The sequence below is a fragment of the Hyperolius riggenbachi genome, chromosome 2 (genome assembly GCF_040937935.1).
Source record: "Hyperolius riggenbachi isolate aHypRig1 chromosome 2, aHypRig1.pri, whole genome shotgun sequence".
Lineage (NCBI taxonomy): Eukaryota > Metazoa > Chordata > Amphibia > Anura > Hyperoliidae > Hyperolius > Hyperolius riggenbachi.
Genome location: NC_090647.1, coordinates 447,530,866 through 447,555,642, shown reverse-complemented (window position 1 = coordinate 447,555,642; position 24,777 = coordinate 447,530,866). Strand labels below are relative to the sequence as shown.

At 44.0% G+C, this 24,777-nt stretch overlaps 1 protein-coding gene across 2 annotated transcripts in view; it reads left to right on the top strand.

The window, feature by feature from the left end:
- Positions 1-24,155, top strand: part of LIMK1 (LIM domain kinase 1) — a 179,629-nt gene extending 155,474 nt beyond the window's left edge. For both annotated transcript variants that reach the window (XM_068270034.1, XM_068270035.1), the window contains 3 exons: positions 10,670-10,725; positions 15,390-15,547; positions 18,726-24,155. In XM_068270034.1, the coding sequence (XP_068126135.1) occupies positions 10,670-10,725; positions 15,390-15,547; positions 18,726-18,888 (377 nt within the window). In that variant the 3' untranslated portion in view covers positions 18,889-24,155. The remainder of the gene's footprint in view (positions 1-10,669; positions 10,726-15,389; positions 15,548-18,725) is intronic.
- The last annotated feature ends 622 nt before the right edge of the window (positions 24,156-24,777 follow it).

The window sequence follows — 24,777 nt, the reverse complement described above, 5'->3', positions numbered from 1 at the left end:
GCGTTCAAGGCCGCGGGATTTGCACCCGCCCATCGACGCGTTGCGCCCGCCCACTTGCGAGCTTCGTCAGGATGTGCGCGGTTCACGATTGGCTGGGCTGCCCTCTTTATTCTCCTTCCAGTCTCGGGGCGGGGTTTCACACCGTGACAACTTTCCTCTTCCCCTCTGTTACCTTGGTAACTTCAAATAGATTATAGCTTTATTCAGCACCGGACAGACAGTTGATAATCATATTGCTTGACGTTTCTTATGCTTTCAGGTAAGTTCTTCAGTCGTCTCCTTTGAGATATAGCCAGATTAATTCTACTCATAAATCAATTAAGCACTTCCATTTCCTGCAAAATTAAGTCCCCCTCTCCCTTTTCCTCGCTGTTATGCATTAAGTACTTCCAGTGTACATCCCCTCATCATTAAGATTCATATGCACTCAGAGTTCACAATAAATTATTAATCACTGTTTAGGGCAGAAAAGGGGCAAAGTCCAGCTCATTGTTCATTCCCTCTGGGCTTAAAGCTCCTAGTAAGTATATCCACCTACTTTCTTGTTGTTTTATTATCTTGAGCCTATCTCCCCCTCTCCTATTTGGCATGATGTGGGATATTCCGGTGGCTTTTAACCCCGCAGGATCACCATTATGTTCCAAACAAAAATGTTCCGCTATTGCGCTCTTATATTCCCCATTTTTCTGTAGTCCACAGATTATATTAGACACATGTTCCATTATTCTTGTTTTGAGTTTTCTCGTGGTCATACCTACATACACTTTATTGCAGGGACACTCTAATCTGTATATGACCCACTCAGTGTTACAGTTGATAAATTCTCTAATCTTCCATTCTTTTCTCCTTTGAGCATCACAAAACACTCTCGCAGGGACCATTTTCTCACATGCCACACAATTTCCACATCTGTACATGCCTACAGTTTTGCTCTTATTTAGCCAAGTGGTTTTTTCCTTTGGGATGTACTCTGAATGGACCAGAGCATCTCTGAGACTTGGTGCTCTTCTTGCAACTAGCATGGGCCTGCTTCCCACAATCCTGTGCAGTTTTTGATCCGTCTGTAACACTGGCCAATGTTTGGTCAGTATTTCGCGGATCTTTCCCCAATTTGAATTGTATGGAGTTATAAATCGTGGGGGACTTTTTCCTACATCTTGCATCTTCCTACATCCTTTCCTTCCAGTCTCCAACAACTCCTTCCTCGGGCGCCCCCTTGCCCTCTCATAACCAGAGCACAACGTTTCATGTCGGTAACCCCTCTCCTTGAATCGATCATATAAGGCCAATGCCTCATTGTTAAAATCAACTTCTTGGGAACAATTCCTGCGTAAACGCAGGAATTGTCCGTTTGGGATCCCATCCTTCAAATGTCTCGGATGGTGGCTGGTGGCATGGAGGAGGGTGTTACCTGCTGTCGGTTTGCGGAAGGTGGTGGTCCTCACCATACCACCATCCCTCCAAATGTGCAGGTCCAGAAAAGCAATATTAGATCTACTCGCTGTATATGTTAGCGAGATATTACGATCATTGCTGTTCAACCGACTCATAAAAGAGTCAAGTTCTTCTTCACTCCCCCTCCAGACCACCAGCACATCGTCTATAAAACGAATCCACATACGGACAAATTGCCCATACTCCGGGAGAGGGTACACCTCTTGGCGCTCCCACTGGCCTAGATGAAGGCAGGCATAGGCAGGTGCGCAGGCCGCGCCCATTGACGTTGCCCGCACCTGCCTATAGTGGGAGTCACCAAAGGAGAAACAGTTGTGCTCCAGCACAAAGCGCAGGGCGTCCACGACAAACGAGTTGTGGACCTGGTTATCCGGGTATGCGTCCTCCAGGAAGAACCGGACAGCCCCGATGCCAACCTCGTGGGGGATCGACGTGTACAAACTCTCCACGTCGATCCCGACAAGGATGTCACCGGGGCCAAGCTCCAGCTCCCCCAGGAGCCGCAACACATCAGTAGAATCCTGAACAAACGAGGGAAGAGACATCATCAGGGTTTTTAATTTTGCATCAAGCCATTTCCCAATTCTTTCTGTTGGGCCCCCAATAGCACTTACTATGGGGCGTCCTGGGGGTTTATTCTCATTTTTATGAATTTTGGGGATCAGGTACAGAACCGGAATTCTATACGACTGAACCCTCAAGTACTGACTTTCAGCATCATCCAATATCTCCAAATCCCCAGCATCATCAACCAAACTGTTTAGGCTCTCTACTATTCGTTCATATGGTGCATATTTCAACCTTTGATACGTGTTCTCATCCAGCAGTTGGCGTTTTGCCTCTGCGAGATATTCCCCCTTGGACCACAGAACCACGTTTCCCCCCTTATCACTGGGCCGGATAATTATATCCTCTGCTGACTTCAAGTCTTCTAGGGCCCTACGTTCCCCCTTTGTTAGATTGTCTCCATTCCTGGGGAGATGCCATTGTAGTTTTTTAAGGTCCTTTGAGACCAATTCAGTGAATATACCTAGCGTCTGGTTATGATTAGGAGAAGGCATAAAGGACGACCCCACATGGACTTTAACATGTTCAACCTCTCCTGTCTCTTCCCCCTTCCCCTCTCTCTCTTGCTCATTTTCATTTCCTAAATCTTTAAGTTCCTCTAATGTACGTAGGATTTCCCGTTCTTTCAGGCTCCAATAACCATCCAATTTCATTTCACAGGATTCACGGTTTTGAGTTCTGGCATCAGCTGAATTCTTACTATCCTTCCCATCATACATTTCACGTAAATTAATGCGTCTCACAAACATTTGAAAATCCTTTTGGACACAGAATTCATCCCCTCCCTGCACTGGGGAGAAGGATAAGCCCTTACTAAGGAGGGAAACGTGGTCAGGTCCAAGTGGGAAATCAGAGAGATTGATTACATTCATTTGTGCATTTTGTACTTCCCCCATGAATTTGGTTAATTTGATGGTACCACCCACCTCTTCATCTGTATGACACATGTTTACTGGTGGTTCTTCCCCTTTCTTGGGGGTTGAACCCTTAATATAGGTTTCAAATTCTTTTCTCTCTTTTTCTTTCTCCCTTTCCTTCTTCCTTTTTCTAATTTCTTTTCTTTTTCTGCGTCGCTGTCTGTGTCGCTTTCGCCTAAAAAAGCCACAGATTTTCCGGAGGCTGATGATGCTGGGGATCCCCCACCCTCCTCTTCCCCCTCACTGGGCTTGCCACCCCGACCTCGTGACCTTGAACGCTGTCTACCCGGAAGATAATTAAAATATTCACCCTCCTTCCACTCCTTAATGTCCTTTTTATATTTTTCCTGTTTGTCCTTTTTGATACTCCTTTGGATTCTTTCCACTTCTCCCTTGAGTAAACCATTCAATTTTACGAAAAGTGGATGATCCTTATAGTTATCCAACTCCTTTATACTTGCTGAGACTGATTCTTTAATCTCATCCAACTGGATGGTCTCCTCTTCAATAATCAGACCCAGAATTACAAAGCCATGGCTTAAGCAAGCTGTTTTCCACTTGGGGAGGAAGCGTGCGTTTCTTAGATGTTCTGCAGGGATAATTCGCTCCCTGATACCCCAAGGCAAGACCTGTGCCTCACGATAAGATTCTAATGTAGAAACATTCCACTTCCTCCTCAATTGTTTCAGAGTTAGCTTCCCCATTGGTCCGCTGTCTGAACCAATAAAATGGCTCACACAGCGGACCAATGGGGAGCCCAGGCTGCAGATTCAAAGATGCTTTGCCCGGGCTCCTTCTATGCGCACAGTAATTACAGTGTCGGATACACTGTAATTACATAACGGATTTTGCGGCTATGGGGTGTCGGGTGATCTGCGGCGGTATGTATGCCAACAGGGGTGCCGGTGCAGCTACATGGGGAGCTTCTACAGTGTGCGGCGACCCGACGGGGAGCTCTGGGGGTCTCCTTATTAAAGGAGACCCCCAGATGCTGCGGCGGAAGATGTCGGCGATGTTCGGCGGGCGAGTGCGCATGTGTGGGGAGTGAGGCCGTGGTGCTGATGGACAGCACCACAGCGTAAACCTCACTCCCCATCGCCCGGTAATAGGGAGCATCGCTCAGGCTTTCGCCTGAGTAATGCTCCTTAACGGTCGGCCATCGCGCGAAAGATATGGGCAATAGGGTTTGCCGGTAATCCTCGCGCGATGGCAAGGTGATAAGTAGCTCGCATCTGCAAGCTACTTATCACCTTGAATAGGATATGGCCCTAAGTTACAACAGTGACAGGGAAGTAGCACTATTAAATAGAGGTACACAGTGAACAATAGATGGCTGTGCAGTGAGCTCATCTATAGGGTATCATGTCATAAAAACGCAGTTAATAATAATGTCTACAACAGAGTACTCAGATTTTAAAATCTACTGTAACCTTTATTACATGTCTTGGGGTCAAAATCTCTCCTAAGCCACTGGATCTCTTCTCTTAAAGAGACTCAGAGCTGAGTCTTCCTGCAGTTTTTTTTACTTACCCGGGGCTTCCTCCAGCCCTATAAGCATGAATGTGTCCTTTGCCCTCCTCCTCAGCACCTCCGTTTAGCCATAATCTTCCCGGTAAGCGGCTCAGTGACGTCAGCGGTGGACCTTCTAGGCATTCGTGGACCTTTTGCGCAAGCACAGATGGCCCCGGCTGATGTCATTCAGTCAGACTGAGTCCGACTGAGCCGCATACCGGGAGTTGACTGCGGCTGAACTGAGGACGGCGAGGGACACATTCATGCTTATGGGCCTGGAGGAAGCCCCGGGTAAGTAAAGAATAGCAGGAAGACTCATGTCTGAGTCTCTTTAAACTATAAACCTCTGATAGCTAAGCTCAAGCAGGATATGGTAGTGTGGCTCTCCTCCTCCATTTCTTAAATGGGATGGATCCAGGTGGCCAGGGAGACCCTACTACCTGGGATCTTATATCTATCCTGCAACCTTCCGATCTCCTTAACACAAGGATCATTGCAGGATTTCCAGTCCCTTATTTTCAGGTTCGCCTGGGGAGGCAGGAGAAGCAGAATCAAAAAGAAAATCATGTTTATTAACAGAGTCAGGGAGGCTTGAGGTACCAGATCTCTTTAATTACTATCACACAGCACAAATTGCCCAGTTGGCTCCAATACACACTAAGAATAATGCCCCACTCTGGGTCCAAATAGAAAATGACCTAGTGACTCCATTTAACTTCCTGCCCTAATGTGATCTATGGAATATCTCTTGCCTCCCCTATCTCCAGCCAATAATATTCTAAGATAGGATTTGGAGACGCCCGGGGAAAAAAGGGGGATGTGGTATATTCCTATGTAGATCATTATAAATGGTAGTATCCAACAATATATTAGCATAAGGTTATCCTACCTTAAAGATGTCCCATTTTGGATAAAAACCAGTAAAGGTTCAAGATAAAAAGTCAGATTTATTGATGCACTAGACAACGCGTTTCACAGCATCAGACGCTTCCTCAGGTCAATAACAGTGCCTGGTACCGTCTTTCCCCTAAATTAAAACATCCTCCGAAAATAAGACAGGTCTTATATTTCAAGCATGCTTGAAATATAAGGCATTCCCCGAAAATAAGACACCCCCCGCCGTGATGCCACACCACCACTGCTGCTAATTTACCTCCCTGCTGCTGGCCCCCCTCCTCCAGCGAATTGGATACACAGCATACGCTGTGCATAATGCTGATCAGTGGGGAAAGGCAGCTAAAGTTGTATAGTAACAGTGCTGACGTATACAGGAAGTAAACTGAGATCACTTCCTGTATACGGCGGCGATGATACTGTACAAGTTTATCTGCTCTTACCCGCTGATCTGATATTTGCATTATGCACAGCGAAAACAGAGGGGTATCTGACTTTATGGAGGAAGGGGCCAGCAACAAAGGAGGTACATTGACAGGGGCAGCAGCGCAACAGTCTCGATTGTACTGGATGTCTACAGTAAGTGGAGTCAGTTGAATTCCATGCATTCGCATGGAGAGGTGTTAGTGTCTGCGGCAGGAGAGGGGGGAATATGCCTATATACACTGGCTACATAGGGGTTTTTTGGCTATATACTGGGGGGTGGGAGGGTGTGTGGGTATGCGCTAGGTGTTTCTGGCTATATACTGGGGAGATCTAGCTAAATACTAAAGGGGGATCTGCCTACCACCACAAAATATAAGACCTACCCAAAAATAAGCCCTAGCACATATTTTTAACCCATTCGCGTTCCGTCGTTTTCACTTGAGCAATGTTCACCTCCCATTCATTAGCCTATAACTTTATCACTACTTATCACAATGAACTGATTTATATCTTGTTTTTTCCGCCACCAATTAGGCTTTCTTTGGGAGGTACATTTTGCTAAGAGCCAATTTACTGTAAATGCATTTTAACAGGAAAAATCCGAAAAAAAAAACGGAAAAAATTCATTATTTCTCAGTTTTCAGCCATTATAGTTTTAAAATAATACATGCCTCCATAATTAAAACTCATGTATTGTATATGCCCATATGTCCCGGTTATTACACCGTTAAAATTATGTCCCTATCACAATGTATGGCGACAATATTTTATTTGGAAATAAAGTTGCATTTTTTCCGTTTTGCATCTATCACTATTTACAAGTTTAAAATAAAAAAAGTATAGAAATATTCCATCTTTACATTGATATTTAAAAAGTTTAGACACTTAGGTAAATATTTACATGTTTGTTTGTTTTTTAATAGTAATGGTTTTTTTTTTATATTAAACATTTTATTTGGGTAGTTTTGGGAGGGTGGGATGTAAACAATAGATTTATAATGCAAATGTGTGTTTGAGGGTTTTTTTTAACTTTTAGTTGTAGTTTTACTTTTTGGCCACAAGATGGCGGCCATGAGTTTGTTTACATGACGTCACTCTAAGCGTAACGTACGCTTAGAGAGACGTATGGGGGACGTTACAGCCAGAAAAAGCGAAGCTTCCGAGTGAAGCTGTCGCTTTTTCAGCGGGGGAGAGGAATCAGTGATCGGGCACCATAGCCTGTTTCAATGATTGCCTGGCTAACGAACCGCGGCCAGGATCGCGCGTGCATGCGCGCGATCTGCCGCAGGAGCGCGCATGGTTCCTGGACGTAGTTTCTACGTCCAGGAACTAACATAGGTTAAGGAAAAATTAATATAAGACAGTGTCTTTTTTTCGGGGAAACACGGTAGTAACTTTGTCAGAGTATCCGGGCGCCAAGAGTACCAAGGTACTTCTCCACATGCGAAAACGAGTGGTTGCCTCTCTTAGCAAACCACTCTTGTGAGTATAACCTCTACTAATTTTTATACACCACCTTGATCTACTAACAATATTGCACCAGATCGGGCTCCTGGATCTCTGTGTTTTTACCTCTCACAATCATACTATCTCTAGCCATTTCATCTCGATGTGGAATAGATTGAGATTTGTGATAAACATACAATCCCATGCGCCCCTGGCCCCCATTTTCAGCAATCCTGGTTTCCTACCAGGCCTGGAAATCAGGTACTATACTATCTGGAAGGTCTTGTGACTTTCTGCTAGTTAAACATCTATTAATAGATGACAGTACCCCCACCTGGGAGCAATTTTGTCAGCTGACCCCCTCCCCCCTCTGAGTTTTTCTCTGTCATGCAGATTTACCACTGGCTATGCGCTATACCAGGGGTGCCCACACTTTTTCGTCTCGCGAACTATTTTTAAAATGATCGAGCCCAAGAGATCTACCAACATATCTCCCCCCCTCCAATTGCAGCATAATTGGGCAGCTGTACAATTTCTCCCCCCCCCCCCCCCCCCATCCTGATTGTCAGCAAGCATCAAGTGAAACTGTACTTGTATGTCCAATAATACAAATCAAATCAAGTACAGACAAAGGTTCAATGCACATGCTAGCTGCTATGCTACATTTGGATTCCTTTGAACTGTTTACAATACGTTATCAGAGATCCTTATCAGATAGGATCCATTATTATCTCATCACACATCATAGCAGTCCTACAAACACATTTGTGCAAACATCTCAGCGTGCTGCTGGCTGGTAAACTAATTACAATGTGATCAGCCAGCAGCTGCAGACCTATGTCAACCAGGGTGAGACTTCTTTGTGTGGATTCTCTCACCCTTCTCTGCAGGCAGCTCTCCGCTTTTTCTAACGACCTGCCTAGTTTCTCTTCATCCCCTTCTGGAGCCCCGTGCACACACCGTCTCCAGCATTCAATCTTCCCCACTGATTCCTCTCGCTGTGCATCCTCGAGGGGAGGGGCCTCAGGCTCTCACTGGCTGTTCCTCTCCCGTCTCCTGGCTGTCACGTGCCGCTTTGCATAGCGTAGCAGAGCAGCACAATTAGATAGTAGTATTTTAAATACTCGGCTGCGATCTACCCAGCAGTCCTTCGCGATCGACGCATTGGGCACCCCTGCTCTATACAATCTGACTCAGCTTTACTCAAACCAAGCTTCTACTTTGAATTTTCCGGAAGGCACATTAACCCATATATGGTGGTATTGCCCTGTTACCCAAAGCTTTTGCTCCAAAAAATTTTATTGGGCACTCATCTTGAGACAGCCATGTCCCAGATTCCTTAGGCTGGTTGACTCAACACGTCGATAAGGCTGCATGACTTCATATTGCCAGACAATGGCGGCAACCTACTCTAGCAATAGACCTTACTACCAAAATTGTTATAGAAATTCTCATTGTGAAAAAACTGCTTGCTGTAGTAAACGTTACAATGGAAGTATTCCTGAAAACATGGCAGCCAAGGCTTACTTATGTGGACAGCCTGAGCCTGCGGTCAGTGGCCACCTCTGAAATGTCTCTGTAGCTCAAGGTTTGCCTTCTTTTGTCCTTAAACTGCTGGTATTGTTCATTTACCTTAGATTTTACAATGTGCTACATTACTTCTGTCTCTCTCATTGTACTATTAGTATGACCTGCCCCACAAATGGGGTATTTCTTGCCTTCTACTGTCCATGTGCTAAATGACATTTTTTGTTAATAAAAACTTTTGAAACTAAAAGATAACACTTTACTTGTGAGTGTACTTATAATTGTATTAAAAATGTCTTAAAATAGGATCCTGATCAACAATGCAGCATACTGATTTAAGCTCCATTTTTATATGCTCCAGTATGTCTGGAATAAGCTTTTACTTGAGCCTTATGCTGATAATAGAATAGTTAGTGTGTGCTGATCCCTGCTTGAAAACTGTTATAATCACATCCTTCCTGTTGCTCTTAGATTTCCCTTCCCTACAGACTTGTGGCAGAGATTGTCTTGCTGGAGAAAAAATGTAATTTTTGCATGGAATCCTAATTTAAGCCCAGAAATAAGAAATAATAGAATTGTTTACAGAAGCCTGTGCTACTGAGTTATTCTTATCCATCCTATCCTATATACCATCAGCTCACTAGGGGCTTCATTCATTAAACTTCCCTGGTATCTTTAATGCCTGTTTTATCTCTTATTTCAACTTGGATTTGTTTGCTATTATTTTCTTCTGCTTAAATAAGTGGAAAAAAGTTTCCCACCAGCGTTATAATGGGCCAGTCAGAGGGGCTATAAAGTGCAGATAAAGACCCAGCAAGAAGGGGGTACACCCACAACTGCAGTCACTAGCCTGCTATGACTGTCAGCAGTGGTGGGAGTCCTTGTGGTAGGCAAAAGGTTTGGAGTGAATCATCATCTTTCACACAGCACTGTGTCAACATCTGTTGGATACAGGAGTACTCTGGGCACCACCTGACCTGATGAGAGACATTCGTTTATGATGCTGTCTGGTCACCTAGATAACGGAGCATTCTGGTCTCCAGCACCTCTGCTTGGCTAATGAGTTCAGGGGTTTTCTACCAGGCCTCTTACCCATTTTGCATTAGTGAAAAATTGTAGTAAATAAATCACACAGGTATGGTAATATTTTGTTTTCTGCTCCCATGTCTGTAAAAAAGTGAACCTCCAGACTAAAAATCTACTCAGCAGCACTGAAAAGGCTTGGTGTTTCTTTAACTGTTTTACAGCATCAGCATTTTGTTTTTCTTACCCAAGCCTCATTTTTAGCTGCACAGAAGAAATCTGCCTAGGCATTTTTCCCCTGATGCTAGGCAAAGCATGATGGGATTTCTGATGTTGTTCTCGTTCTGCTGTTGTGGTGTAAATTTTTTGGGGGAATTTGAGATTTGAAGCCTAGTGCGCGCAGTTGGGAGGGGTGATCAGGACACAGGACAGTTGGAACTGTGTCTCATGCTCCCTGTCACCTCCTTTCAGCCTAAAAGATAGCTGCACCCATGAAAAAGTTGGCTGCCCTCATGAAATCACAAACATTTGCCTGTTCTTTTAAAACAGGGTGGGTAAGAGATTATATTACCTATCTACAGTATTTTAATTAACATTTTAATTAGCTGAAGTTCCCCTTTAATATACATGTACATTTTAGCTATTGTTTCTGGTTGGCTGATCTTATAGACCTTATTAGCAAGCCGCAATAAAGGGGCTCAAATCTAAGAGGTCAGTATAGCTATTGGCGTTACTGATGACTAAATGGATGTCCTTAGCAACACAAGTTAGGTAAAATATAAGAGCTATCTAGCAATGGAACTAAAATTAACAAAACAATAAGCTATGTGATAATGTAAGATTAGTGTCCTTATAACCAGGAACCACCTTTTTGTATGATTTTCTGCTTACTCTTCTTGCAGGGAGAATCTATGACGAGTCAGTTGATGTCTTCTCCTTCGGCATTGTGTTGTGTGAGGTATGTACATTGTTTAAAACCCTAGTTATAGTTTCTCATGCATATTATCGTATATGGAATGTATGCCAGTTTTGTACCATTCATTTTTATGGTCTGGCTGGTTTGGTTAGCAAAACAGAAAACACTTTCCTCTATGCTCATCAAATGATGTTTGATTAGACTTAACCAGACTCTGTGAGCCATCCAAAGTCATCCCCCTTATCCCGTCATCACCCACAGTCAGCAGTCAGGGAAAAGGTGGGATAGAGCATCAGACAATCTTTCACTGGGAACATAGAAAAGATGACCTGACCTTGCCAACTTCCTCCCTATAATGCTCATAGATAAACTCTTTGTGGCCAACATTATAGCTCTGCAGGGTTTTGTCATTAATCCCTGTCAAGTTCCTCCTTGGTTAGTGTGTGATACAGCATTTGCTCTTATATTAAAGGGTTAAATAAAAGGGTAGTGAGAAGTGGTTTCTTATTGCAGACATAGCAGGGTGATGAGAAGTACGAGGGTCATCCAGAAAGTAACGGCCATTTGCTTCTACTTGCCACGCAAGATAGCATTTCATTGTAGTTTATCTTGCACCTCTTAGGTTAAGCTCTTCTCTCCCTGCACTGTTTGTCACATGACTGCAGAACATGGGTAACTCTTTGTTCAACAGCATTAAAGCGGACCCAAACCAAATTTTTTTTAATTCCAAATATTTAGTTGCATCACTCTGACACGTACAAAGATAAATAAACACTCCTTCAAGCCTATGAGCATTTCAGCGCATGCTTTTCACCCTTCTCTTTTCATAACTAGGGTTATACAGGGGGCAGCCATTTGCAATTCCTCCTTTGCTGGACACCACCTACTCCACCAGTTTGCCAGATTTTGCTCCAGCAATATGAAAGGAAGGGAGGGGTTCTGTAATGATCCGCTCAGCTGGCTGCACGGGCAGACAGCTGTTTGACCATTCCTTAAGTCTGAGGGCTGCAGGTCTCTGGAAAAGAGACCTGTCTTTGCTTTGCTAGTTTCAGACCTGCTCTGCTGCTGAGGAATTTGCATATATTTGTTATGCAGATTGCCTAGCTGCCTCCTTTGAAGGCTGGCAGTATAAATACCATGTTCTCCCAGAATCCTTTGCTGGTCATTTGAATGGTTTGTTACTGCTAAACACTCCTAGAGTGTCAGCCCTGCCTGTTTGTTAAAGATTATCTTAGAGTAATTCTTGGGACTGTACTGGGCATTCCCTCTAGTGCAGTCGGATTGTATTATCTGTTTTGCCTGTACTGTCTTTCTGTTGCGTTTGTCCTGTCACCAGCGGCGGTCGACAGGAAATTTTTCTGTCTGTCTGGGGGTGCTAACCAGAGCAGCGGTTGCTACTGGTAGCCCCTTCTGTTCATCTGACTGGATCGCACTTGCCCTAATGGTAGTGGCAGTGCTTCCTTCTGTGTCTCGATTGCCTTGTCGCCAGCGGCAGTCGACAGGGAATCGTTCTGTCTGTCTGGGAGTGTAGGCCAGAGCTGTGGTTGCTACTGGCTGCTCCATCTGTCTGGATTGCATTAGCCCTAATGGTAGTGGCAGTGCCTCCTTCTGTATCTCTGTCTTTGGGGTGTTAACCAGAGCAGCGGTTGCTACTGGTAGCCCCTTCAGTTTATCTGTCTGGATCGCACTTGCCCTAGTGGTAGTGGCAGTGCCTCCTTCTGTATTTCTGCCTTAGGGGTGCTAAGCAGCAGTTGCTACTGGCAGCCCCACCTGTCTGTCTGTCTTGTCTAAAGCAAACGCTTGCTGTAGGCTCAGTGAGGTAACCGTTAGCAAGCGTTTGCGTTCTCTATTTCGTGTTTGTGTGTCATTGGTCAGTTAGGGTGGCACGCTTATCACTGGGCGCCTAACGAGTGGTGATCGTGCAGAAACGCGTTCGCTGTTGCGAATGAGTGCGGTGTTCGCATTTAGCTAGCGTTTGTTATTTTCTTTATCTTCTCATTGTTGTTTGCTGTGCCTTTGCTATTCTCGTACTCTGCTCGGTTCTGCCTTCTGTCACTTCTGGCTATCGCATCTCTTGCGATTGCGTTCCCACTCTCGTTTCTGCGAATGTGTGTTCGCCGTGGCTGGGTGGCGACTAGATTGGGGAACACACATTTAGTCTGTCTCTGTGCTCTCTCTTTTGGAGGGCTATCGTGCCCTACTTTGCCTTGATCTGTAGAATTCCCATCTGGCATCTGTGGCCGTGCAGAGGCTGTGATCGTCTGCACTCCACAGCTCCATCTGCTGGTGGGAATTGCCCTCTACCGGTGCTTTGCACCTAACCTGGGTTCTCCAAATTACACGTTTGTGGAGGATTTCCGCTGTGTCAGCGCGCGTCTTGTGCGCTGACCACGGAAGTAGAAACCCGCAATCGTTACAGGTTCCTCCAATAAATGTAAAATATTTTATATTTGTCATCATGCAGCTGAAAAAAGGCTGCAATTTATTATTATAATTTAGAAAATAGATTTTATTTCTGAAATCTTGTATTTTTAATTTGGGTCCACTTTAACCTATAACCTTCAATCCCGCCAACACATAGGTGAGGTGTGTGAAGCTACTACTACAAAGGGATTAAAAAACCTAGTAGAGATATGATAAATGCTTAAATAAAGATGGTGATTATGTGGAGAAATATTGTATATACTTGAATATAAGCCGACTTTTTGGGGCTAAAAAAGTATCCCAAAAGTGGGGGTCGGCATATACTCGGGTCACCATATCAGATGTGCAGCCATCACTGTGCCCCGTCTCCCCTCCAGAACGAAACAGTGTGGAAATTACTGAGTCTCCACCCGAGTGCTACCCGCATATGCGGCATGATTTTGCAGGATTTTAGTGATGGCTCTGTCCCCCATACCCTGCCAGAGTGGAGCAGCATGTAAATATCAGCTGAATGCTGATTTTATTGTTTCCTCGAAGTTTGCAGAGTTATAAGCAGCGGAGCGTACTTGTTTCACTCACCACCAGTCCGTCCATAGCTGCGGGGATTTCCCTCTTCAGCTTTTCCTTTGCAGGCTCATTTCTTTATGACACGTAGTGAGAAGCTCCTCTAGAGGGCATCATAGAGATGAGCCTGTAAAGGACAAGCTGAAGAGGAATCCCCTCAGCTACGGACAGACTGGTGGTGACTCTGGTGAGTGAAACAAGCACGCTTATAGCTCTGCAAACTGCAAGGGGGACAATCATATCAGCATTAAGCTTGATATTTACATGCTGCTCCACTCTGGCAGGGTAAGGGGGACAGAGCCATCACTAAAAATCCAGTGAAACCATGCTGTATATATCCGGTGGTCTGCAATCATTTATGCCTACACTCGGGTGGGAACACAGCGGCAATTTTCATACTGCTCTGCTCTGGGCATTCAGGTGTAGGGAGGGACTGGTGGTGAGTGAAATAAGCACGCTCCGCTTTTTATCGCTCTGCAAACTGCAAGGGGGACAATCAGCATACAGCTGATATTTATTTCTAGGGCTGGGTTATCTATGTAAGGTACTTGTCAGCATTCAGACTGGCTGTTCAGTCACTATAGTCTATCTGCAGCCTGGTTCCTTGTTTATTCCAAAAGGCATTAGTAAGTTGTTTGTATAAGATCCAGAACAGCAGCTTGCCTCCAAGACGTTTCTGAGTTTGTTCTGTGTCCAAGTCTGATGTGAGTGTGCCCACAGGCCTACTACCATGCCCTTCGTTGACTAGATGCATAGCTAAGGAAATTTAGAAGTCCTCTTGGAAGCTGTAAGTGTATGAGTACTGACAGACTCATCTGAGAAATATACAGTTATGTAGAGTTTGGAAAACAATTAAAAGAGGAACAGTAGTGAAAATAATGTAAAAGCATAACATTGCTTAGTCAGTGATCGCCCATTGTAAAATCTTTCCTCTCCCTGATTCATACTCAAAATTTATCACAGGTGGCAACATCTTTAGTCCTGTCAAGTGATCTCTGCGGAATGTTTGTTTCTGAGATTTCCAAAGCAAGTTCAAAATATACCTGGTCTCCAGAATTCTTTGGGAGGAAAATTCCACATAGCTAATCAGCGTAGGCTAAACATCACTGGGATAATGGGACTACACAGCAATTTACAGCAATATATAGATATAGGAATTATTTCTGATGCTGAAACCAGGTAAACCACACTGCATATGCTGTGGGGTACTGTCAGTGGCAGGATTGGGTGCTTGTTGTAATGTGTATGACTAGCAAAAGAATTACTTTAGACCTCTGCATTTCCTCCCCTCGGCTTATACTCGAGTCAGTCATTGGGGGAGCTCAGTGACAGAGCTGTCCCCCGTACAGCACTGCACTCGATCGCCGTGTTGTGCAAGCATTTGCTGCGTTTTTTTTCTTTTTTCATAGCCTGCCAGCTCCGATCGTGGCTGGCAGGCTTTTTAAGGAGCGGAGCTCCATAACTCGGGGGGATGCGCGCGCATCCACGTCTGCTATCCCCGCTAATCTACACCCCCAGGACATGATCGGCGCTAAAAGGTCCTGGGGGGGCCACTTTGCGGCCACCGATCGGCATTTGTTGAATGATTTCTTCTGACATGCCAACGTGCTTGCATACTTACACATAAACGAGTGTTCATCACTGATTTCCTAATATTCTGTATACCTTATACAAAGATTATGAATTGTTATCCGTAATATATCTATTTTTCCACCTAGATAATTGGCCGTGTAAATGCAGACCCCGATTATCTCCCACGCACCTTGGATTTTGGGCTGAATGTATGTGCCTTCTTGGATCGTTACTGTCCCACAGAATGTCCACCCGGCTTCTTTCCTAGTGCAGTATTATGCTGTGACTTGGACCCTGAAAAAAGGTAACTGTCTTCTTCTCCTTTATATCTCTATTTCTCAGGTTGTGTGATTTCTTGCGTGGATGCTAGACTAGCAGCTGATTAGCTTATTGAGGCCGCATGTTGTAAACCGGACCTCAGGTTTTATCAACCGTGGGGATCCACCTGAAAATGGCACCTGCGAATAATGGCGCACGGTGTTGCCGCTAATTCGTTTGCCGCTTATCGCTATTTAACGTTAAAGCCTTATTGTTATTTAGCGTTAACACACAGAACCCTCTCTGTACCTATCCCTAACCCCTAAACCCCCCCAGTGGTGCCTAACCCTAACCACCCCCCTGGTGGTGCCTAACCCTAACCACCCCTCCTGGTGGTGCCTAACCCTAACCACCCCCCTGGTGGTGCCTAACCCTAAGACCCCCCCTGGTGGTGCCTAACCTTAAGACCCCCTGGTGGTGCCTAACCCTAAGACCCCCCCTGGTGGTGCCTAACCCTAACCACCCCCCTGGTGGTGCCTAACCCTAACCACCCCTCTGGTGGTGCCTAACCCTAAGACCCCCCTGGTGGTGCCTAACCCTAAGACCCCCCTGGTGGTGCCTAACCCTAAGACCCCCCTGGTGGTGCCTAACCCTAAGACCCCCCTGGTGGTGCCTAACCCTAAGACCCCCCCTGGTGGTGCCTAACCCTAACCACCCCCCTGGTGGTGCCTAACCCTAACCACCCCCTTGGTGGTGCCTAACCCTAATCACCCCCTGGTGGTGCCTAACCCTAAGACCCCCCTGATGGGGCCTAACCCTAAGACCCCCCTGATGGTGCCTAACCCTAAGACTCCCCCCCAGTGGTGCCTAACCCTAACCTTGACAGTGTTACATTAAATCCATTCACCGTTTTGCAGTTAGATAACGTCTGCAGTTTGGCTTATGTAGGGCGCTATTGATAAATAACATTACTGTGGGCAATAACGTCTGCTGTTTGGCAAATGAACGGCACTATTGATAAATAACGTTAGTGTGTGCCGTTTTTCTTCTTTTTTCCCTGTGCGCCATTATTATGCAATACTAACGATAAATAACGATAAGCGTATCTTTTTAATGCGGCGCCATTTGTATGCATAGGCGCTGTGCGTCATTATTCACTGATCCGCAACCGTACAGCTCTGTTTTTGACTGAGCTTCTCAGAGTTATAATTTCATACTTTGGGTGCAAACTGGAGAGAAATATATAGGTGTGTGCTCTGTCCAGGTTCACCTGACTATATACAACAACACTAAAATGTGAGGGGGGAGGGAAGGCGCAACTCTATCTTTCTCTCTCATTTGCAGTATTTCATACTTTGGTCCCTTGTACAGCAGTTCTGGAGGTGTGGTTAGCTTACAGGGACAACAAAGGATGATTTGCATATTCAGCAGTGATGCATTATGGGAGACATCAAAGCTCACGCCAATCTGAATAATCACAAATGCCTTCTGTTTTAATGTTGCTTGTTTATACAGGTTTAAGAGAATTTAAAAAATAACTTTATGAATATGATTAAAGTTAACCTGTGGTGGGGCAAAAATAAAAAAATTAGAAATCCCAGTAAAAGGAATCATCTGGATAGTCCAAAGGCTTCCCGATTCATCCACAAGGCCATCCTTTCTGTGTAGAGTCCCTCTGAACGTATCCAACAAGAGCATGTTGTTTATGGTCTGGTGGTTTTGCTCTCCACCATGTATGAGTGTGGCCATACTGTGCATATACGAGTGCAGCAATGGCGGGAGGAGGGACAATGCTACTCCAAACACTCCTCGATGACCGCAAAGCACACGTCATGTTGTGCTGGAACACCCACCATACAGAACACAGTGAATCGCAGGGGAGGCCCGCAAGAGCAATAAGTATGTGCTATGCCACACACCTACTACCCGCGCCTGCAGTACTTTCTGAATGCAAAGTGGCGGATATGCGCTCTCAAGCCAGCAGTGTGTCTGCATTGCTTGGTGCCATGGCAACAGCAATGCTTCACACTGTTTTGCCATTGTGCCGAGACATCACTGGGGATGTCCAGGCCGACATGCTGTGAATGGTCACTGGCAATGAACAAATGCTTTCATTATGCAAGGTAACACCATAGATTGCAATACTGATAGATGCATAATGCATTCCTGCACAAGTAAGGTTGTACTACACTGTCCTCTGAGACGAATGGCACAGCCAAGCCGCCACTTAAAGAGAACCCGTAACCATGAATTGGACTTCATCCCAATCAGTAGCTGATACCCCCTTTCCCATGAGAAATCTATTCCTTTTCACAAACAGATCATCAGGGGGGCTCTGTATGGCTGATATTGTAGTGAAACCCCTCCCCCAGTGTGATGTCAGGAACATGGTCCTGACATAACACTGTGGGAGCCTTGTTGCATTGTGGGAAATAACAGCTGTTTCCAACTGCTAAAAAAGTAAGGAACATCTCCTTCTACTGACATCACGTTCCAGCAGTAAAAAAGTCACCATGTGATAAATGTCATAATGTAAATCAGTAAGAGGAAATATTTTACAATGTTCAAACACGGCTTCATTTTTACAATATTTATTGATAAATGATTTAGTCACTTTTTTTTATTACATTACTTTCACCGGAGTTCCTCTTGAACGCTGCCTCCCCTTCCCAATCACGACATAGGAAATGGGTGTGGCCAGAATGCCACTCAACTCCTTCCTCATAGGGGTATATGGAGGAAAGTGTTGAAGCCAGTGGGTGGAGAATTGGAGTATGGACAGCACAATCGCTAGCGATTTAAAACGCTCCCTAAACGCTCAAAAAAGTGCTCTAGTGGGTTCCAGTTCTAAAGCAGCAGAGGACACACGTGCTGGATGTAAGTAAGACTAATCACAGTAATTGGGCATGGAATTCAGTGGAATTCACACCATACTCTTATTTTCCTCTGACAAAGAATAGGATTTTCTGAAGGCAAGTAAGAGGCCTTATACCACTGGGGAGAGTGATATGCCAATCCAGGCTGTAATCATTGAAAATCTGCTGGTGGCTTCTTTCTACATTGTGCAATTGCTTGTGTGTTAGAACAGCATGCTATCAAATAATCATTTAAAAATTCCCCTCCACACTGTATTTGATGTGGTTTTGTGCTATTTTGTGTAAGTACTGATGAACAGTGGATTATTGGAAGGTGACGGTGTTCTTTCCCTGATTGTTGTTGTGCAGGCCCAGCTTCTCGCAGCTTCACCTCTGGCTGGATTCACTCCTCAGGCACTTGAATCTGCAGCTCCCCATTAGCGCACACATTGAACAGCTGGAACAAGGCTTCTGGGAAATTTACCGAAGAGGAGAGAGTTCTCTGCACGCCCATCCAGAGGACCCGGAATAACCTGCTTGATGATCAGGAAACTATGTGGATGCAGATACCCTCCCTGTTGTGTTTATGGGGAACTCATGTTGCTTACCTTGCAAGGATTGGGGATAACACATCCCCACATCTGTGCTAAATGAGGGAGCCTGCTGTGTTCAAGCTTGCTGGCACCGCTTGCAAGAATTGAAGGGAATCCAAAGATACAATGTTGCAGTTCCATTGGGTGCCTACTGAGTTTAGTTAGCTTGTAATGGTCCTTGAACTGTCACTGGTAATGATGTACAAGGCTTTCTGTCTGCCGCTCACTAGGCTACGTCAAGAGCCAGAATTTAGTTGTTTTTCAATGGCGTCATTTCATCACCTCCATCTGCATGACGCCCTTTTTCTCCAACTTCCTGTATGAAGGAGCCTTCTGCACCTTGTGTAAATACCTGTATGTATATTGAGACTGTGCATTGCTATCTGTACATATCCTAATGTTCGTGACTTGGGCTCGTCATCCATGATCACTTGTTCGTGTTGCCAAGAAGGACTTACTGGTTTTTCTCTGTTTGCCCAAAGCATTCTGGGTCTCCTGGTAATTCTCTATCAGGACCGTTGTGCTTTTGGGTATTCATCAATGAAGAATTTGTAATGTAGGCTGAATGTCTTACACAAAATAACACATGCTTTGGTTTTTTTCCATTGTGATTTGTCTACACGTGTAGCACTTATAGATGGGTTAGAAGCTTTTTGAAACCACCAGCATACAGATGTCTGTATTGTTTACTGTTAGCTCACTTTCTAACTTGCAGCACATATTGGGGATCTCCATAAAACCCCAGCAGAAAACAATATTACTTAGGTTTCAGCCTATCTGTTTATTTTTGGTATTGCCTAAAAGGACAATTGTCCTCCAGACATGATCACATATTTACCAGTGGGCTGTTTGCCTAAAGGCCAGTGTGATATGTTTCCTGTTATAGATGTGTAGCTTGGGGTGTGTTAGCATTTCCAATAGCTTAGTTGAACATATTTGAGGCTATTTAAGGCTTTCCTCCTATGCTTTTTTCTATGGCTTGCCGTATTCTATAAGTGCACTTCATGTTTCTCGCCATGCTACTCACATCATTATCCATACGTCTTCAGTTTCCTCTGTAGAAGCAGTTTTTGCACATTTAAATAGTCCACATTTTTGCCTTATATCACATATGAAGAAGATGTTACGCAAAGGGTACATACACGACTGTGAACAGGTTTTAGGTTTGACATTTCATTTTCTGCCATGGTCATTCCATGAAATAGTGAATGTAGGTTTGCTAAATCTCAAGGATGTGGATTTTGCAGGCCATGCTGTTCTTGTACACTAGAGGGCAGTGTTATTGTGTATCTTCCTGTTATAGATAGCCACTGATTTTTTTTTTCTAGTCATTTATACTCTACATAGATCTGACAGAAATAGGAAACTGAAAAATCAACCGCAGTGTTTTTGTCAGCTTTATTGAACAAAACAATCACTGCATTGCTGTATATTTTTCTTATGAAGATAATGTTAACTGATCAATCTGTGTTACCAACAACTATCAGGGGTGAGCCTCTATTTAAACAATCTGTTAATTCCATTCAGCTTAGCTGAGCTCATACTAGCTGTGATAAGATTTCCCTAAAGACTGCCCTCCAGGATTGTGTGTGGCTGGTTGATGCCTGGTATACACCATGCAATTTCCTGTTAGATAGACGGGTCGAATCGATTATTTCCGACAGGTCCGATCTGATTTCCTATCGTGTTTCTGATCGATTTTGTGTAGAAGCGGTCGGAAAATCGATCAGAAAAATGGACAGACATCAGACCGACCTGTTGAAAATAATTGTTTCGATCCATCTTTCTAATGGGAAGTTGCATGGTGTGTATCAGGCATAAGGCCCCCTTCTCAACTTACATATTCAGGTTACTGCTATGTCTCCACAGGTACATTAACGTTTACAAACTAGGCCCTATATCCTGTTTACACTGCACTGTTCATGTAGGAATGTGCTTGTCATAAACATGAGTAATACAACCCGAGCACATGGCTAATAAAGTGCAGTCCTTAGTTTTCTGGAGAAACAGGTTGGTGGAGTAATGTGCACATGTCACTTTGTGCTGTAGAAGTTAAGCTGGTCCCACCTCATTTTGGTCTTGTAATGGGTGGCTTTTTTGACCAATAGGGAAGCACAGTAACTGAACTCAGTTGAGTTTGCAGCAGCACATCTCTGGAACTACTTTTTAGTTTGATATGTGAATTTCAATGAAGGTACCCACCCCTTTGCATTATTTTTAACTATATATTTAGTTTTTAATGCTCAAACTTGTGATAGGTTTGCTTTAAAGGATAGTTCTCCCCCTTTCCCTCTCACACACACCCCATGTTTACGTAATGGCAGTCCTCAACTTTGATGTCCCCTTCCATGACATTCCTCAATTCCTTGTAATGCTTCCCGCGATCCTCTGTTGTATGTCCATTCCATTTCCCATTGGAAAGGAGATTGTGAAGACCACAAGTCCTCCTGTAGAGCAAAGGGGTTTGAGGAGGATGAGTGGTAGTGTGAGATGCATGCCCTTCCCTGAAGGCAGTGCAGCAAGGCATGATAGCCGCCTTCCAGAGGACAACAGTAGCTGGTTCAGCTGCACCATTAGGTATCATAACTGGAATCTCATTGGAAATATAGGGGCGTATTCTTTTTTTTCAGGTTGAGGGGGTTCTAATTGTAGGGGAAAGGTGTCTTGAGTGCATGGCCAGGGAAAAACAAATACTCCCCATCTACTCGATGTCTGATACCCAGTCCAGCTGCTGGATTGAAAACCTAACCTTGGCTTACCCTGTTTGGGAAGAACAACAACCACATTGTATTTTCATATTTTCTTGTTGTTTTCCTCCACGACAGCTTACAGAGAGGATATCTACTGTATAATCCCCTCATCCCATCTCCATTGACCATGAACATGTGTGCTTGGATAAACCAATCATGCATGTTTACAGATCTTTTTTTAACAATGATTTTTCAGTTTTCTGTTATGCCAAAATCTAGCTGCCATCTGAAACCTGTATACAGTATATAGATAAATAATGTGAGAACATTATTGTTGAAAATCCACTTCAATCAGTGGAAGAGTGTTGTCTAAGTGACATCGATAAGGTTTATGGGTAAAGCTTCTGACATATAGGCTCTTATACAATTCACTTTTTTTTCGATGTTTTCTCCTAGGAGATACGGTACTTTTTATTTGATGTTTAAAATAACTCATTCAGCACTCTGCAATTGAAAAGTACCAAAAGTAAGAGAAAAGGTACTGTCAAAATAATTTTGAGTATTTTCTGGCTTGCTGGTGGCTGAAAAGGCATTTTATTAGTAAAGTATGAAAATATCACCAGGGAGAGAATTTAGAATAGGTGAATTGAATTGGGCCCATAGTGTATATAGGTAGACCAGCTTGGGCATGGAGATGCTAGTCTGAAGGCTCTGGACTAGAGGAGACATGCAAAGGCGACATGATGGTACAGAATATTATACACCTCTTAGACATTAACACTTGTATAGCGCCTCTAACTATAACAAGTCATGAATAGACATTTGCCATAATCTGGATATTTTATCAACTATGAAATCACTTAAAACATGATATACAAAGTTGGCTCCATAAGGTAACAGCTGTGATATTCCCATATGTAAACTGATGTCCCATGCTGTAAAGCAGATCCCAGCTACTCATGAGCTATTGCGAATTCTCTGAGTAAAAAATAGCATAGACAATACCATCCTCCAGGGCTCACCACATTTGTGGCTGCCCAAGTGAAATGCTGGTGGGGGTCATTAGAAGGAGGACTGCCCCACATCACCACAAAGTGGTCAGAAAAAGAAGATCCATAGCGATAACCCAACATCAGTTTACGTATGTCTAATAAGGTGCTGCCTGTTTTTTGCCACCTATTTCCCATTATTTATATTTTTTAAACATAGAAACCCTTTAACTATACATGAACTTGTATCATTACAAGATGCTGCAGGTGATTTTAAAAATGAAGGCTGCAAAAATACGTGATGGGTCCTCCTGCATCTAAGCTTCTACCTATGAAAGCCCAGCTGCAGCAACCATAGCCACTCCCCCAACCCACCCACCCGATTATATTCCAGCCTCTGCATTGAGCAAAGCCATCTCTACTTCCCTTCCACATGACAATAAAGCAGTCTCTGCTTTACTGGAGAAGTGTGTAGTCAGGAATAGATAGGTTCAGTGATCTGCAAGTAATTCTGCCGTGATGCAGGATTATGCAAATTCATTGCACCCTGAAAATGTACCAACCAAATCCCAGCAAGGTGGTGTTCAGTTGGTCCATTTTCAAGCTAAATTTGCATACACAATTTGCCTAATGCTGCACCAACGCCGGAACGTGCAGCAGAGAGTGGGATGAGCCTGAACACACACACTTTTAAGTGTCATAATAGTATAGCCTTAATAATCAGAGGTAACCTTCTGTCACATTGCTTGTTTGCGCCTCCCCTCCAGCAGAGGATGTTTGAACTACCTATGCAATACGTCTTTCTCTCTGGGCTGAAGAGGGAACTGTCCTAAGACTAGCAAATACCGGTAACTAGCAGTTGGATGAACATCCTTTATCAACTCTGGGCTTACACAGGGCCAGGGACAGCTTTATGTAAAGTGGGGCATTGGGGAAAAATCAATGTGAGGCCCCTTACATGTAATACTGTACAGTATTTCTATTGTGACTATCACAGTCCCTGGGCACTTGTCCAGCTTTTGCCCCCGGTAGCACCAGCTCTGCACAGGACACAAGACAGAAAAGAGATTTACAGATGAGCAACTTGAAAACAGTTATTTCTGATAAGGAAGTCTATACTAGTATGAGATTCAGATTAATACAAATGTCCGTCTGTTCTCAATGATCATAGTTACAGGGAAAAAACATGAAGTCCCAGGAACCCATGTGTCACTGAGGGATGTCATTAGCGCCTAATGTTTGGCCCCATTCTCATTAATGCGGTTAATAAAAAAAAAAAACCCTATTTTGTTAAATGTATGTGACAAGGATAATTTCCATCCCAGTTCTCAGTCATTTTACTAGGCAACCACAGGTTCTTAGAAATGAATATCAGAAGTCTAGGCTAATGATTGGCTATGAAGATGTTGCACATTATTTATATTGTACTGTTCATCATTGATCTCAGTCACCACACTCCGCTTGTTACAGTTCTGGTACACTTTGCTGCAAAACAAATCAATCTGAATACATGAAGTTGTCTGAAAAGCTGCAGTGTGTCTGTGTGTTTATTTCTCAATGAGTCATAGCGTTGGGAACAGCAAGGGGTGGGGGCGAGTACTGCAGCAATACCATCACTGGCAATGCAGAGCATGTACTACTTATCTGCGTACATTTTCTCTCACTGGAAAGTCTCTGTATTCATTGGGCCTCTGATCAGTAATGCAGTGGACAACTGTAGTAGTAAAACAATATGAGAAAGGAAAAGACGGAGATTATGCAAAAGTGTCATGACAGTAATCATCAAAATACTATAAAAATGTAAGAACAGAATTCAAAATGTCCTAGGTATAGAATGCCAGTCATTATTTGACTCATGGTTAAAGAGGTATACCCATTGGAATGGATCAAGTGATCACAAAGACAGCAGCTACGTTGTGGCTATCCACCTTGTGCACACTGCTACAGATAAGAGGACCAATGTATACAGTACACAGACTCGTAGTATTAGTGTAGTCACATGCCTACTTAACATTATATAACAATGCAATATACTTGTATTATTGATTTTAACTTTGTTTTAAAGCTCCGTACATACACTGCGGTTGTCGACTCAGAAAACAAGCAATTCCAAACCGATCCAGCAGGAAGGATCAAGCTATATGAATGA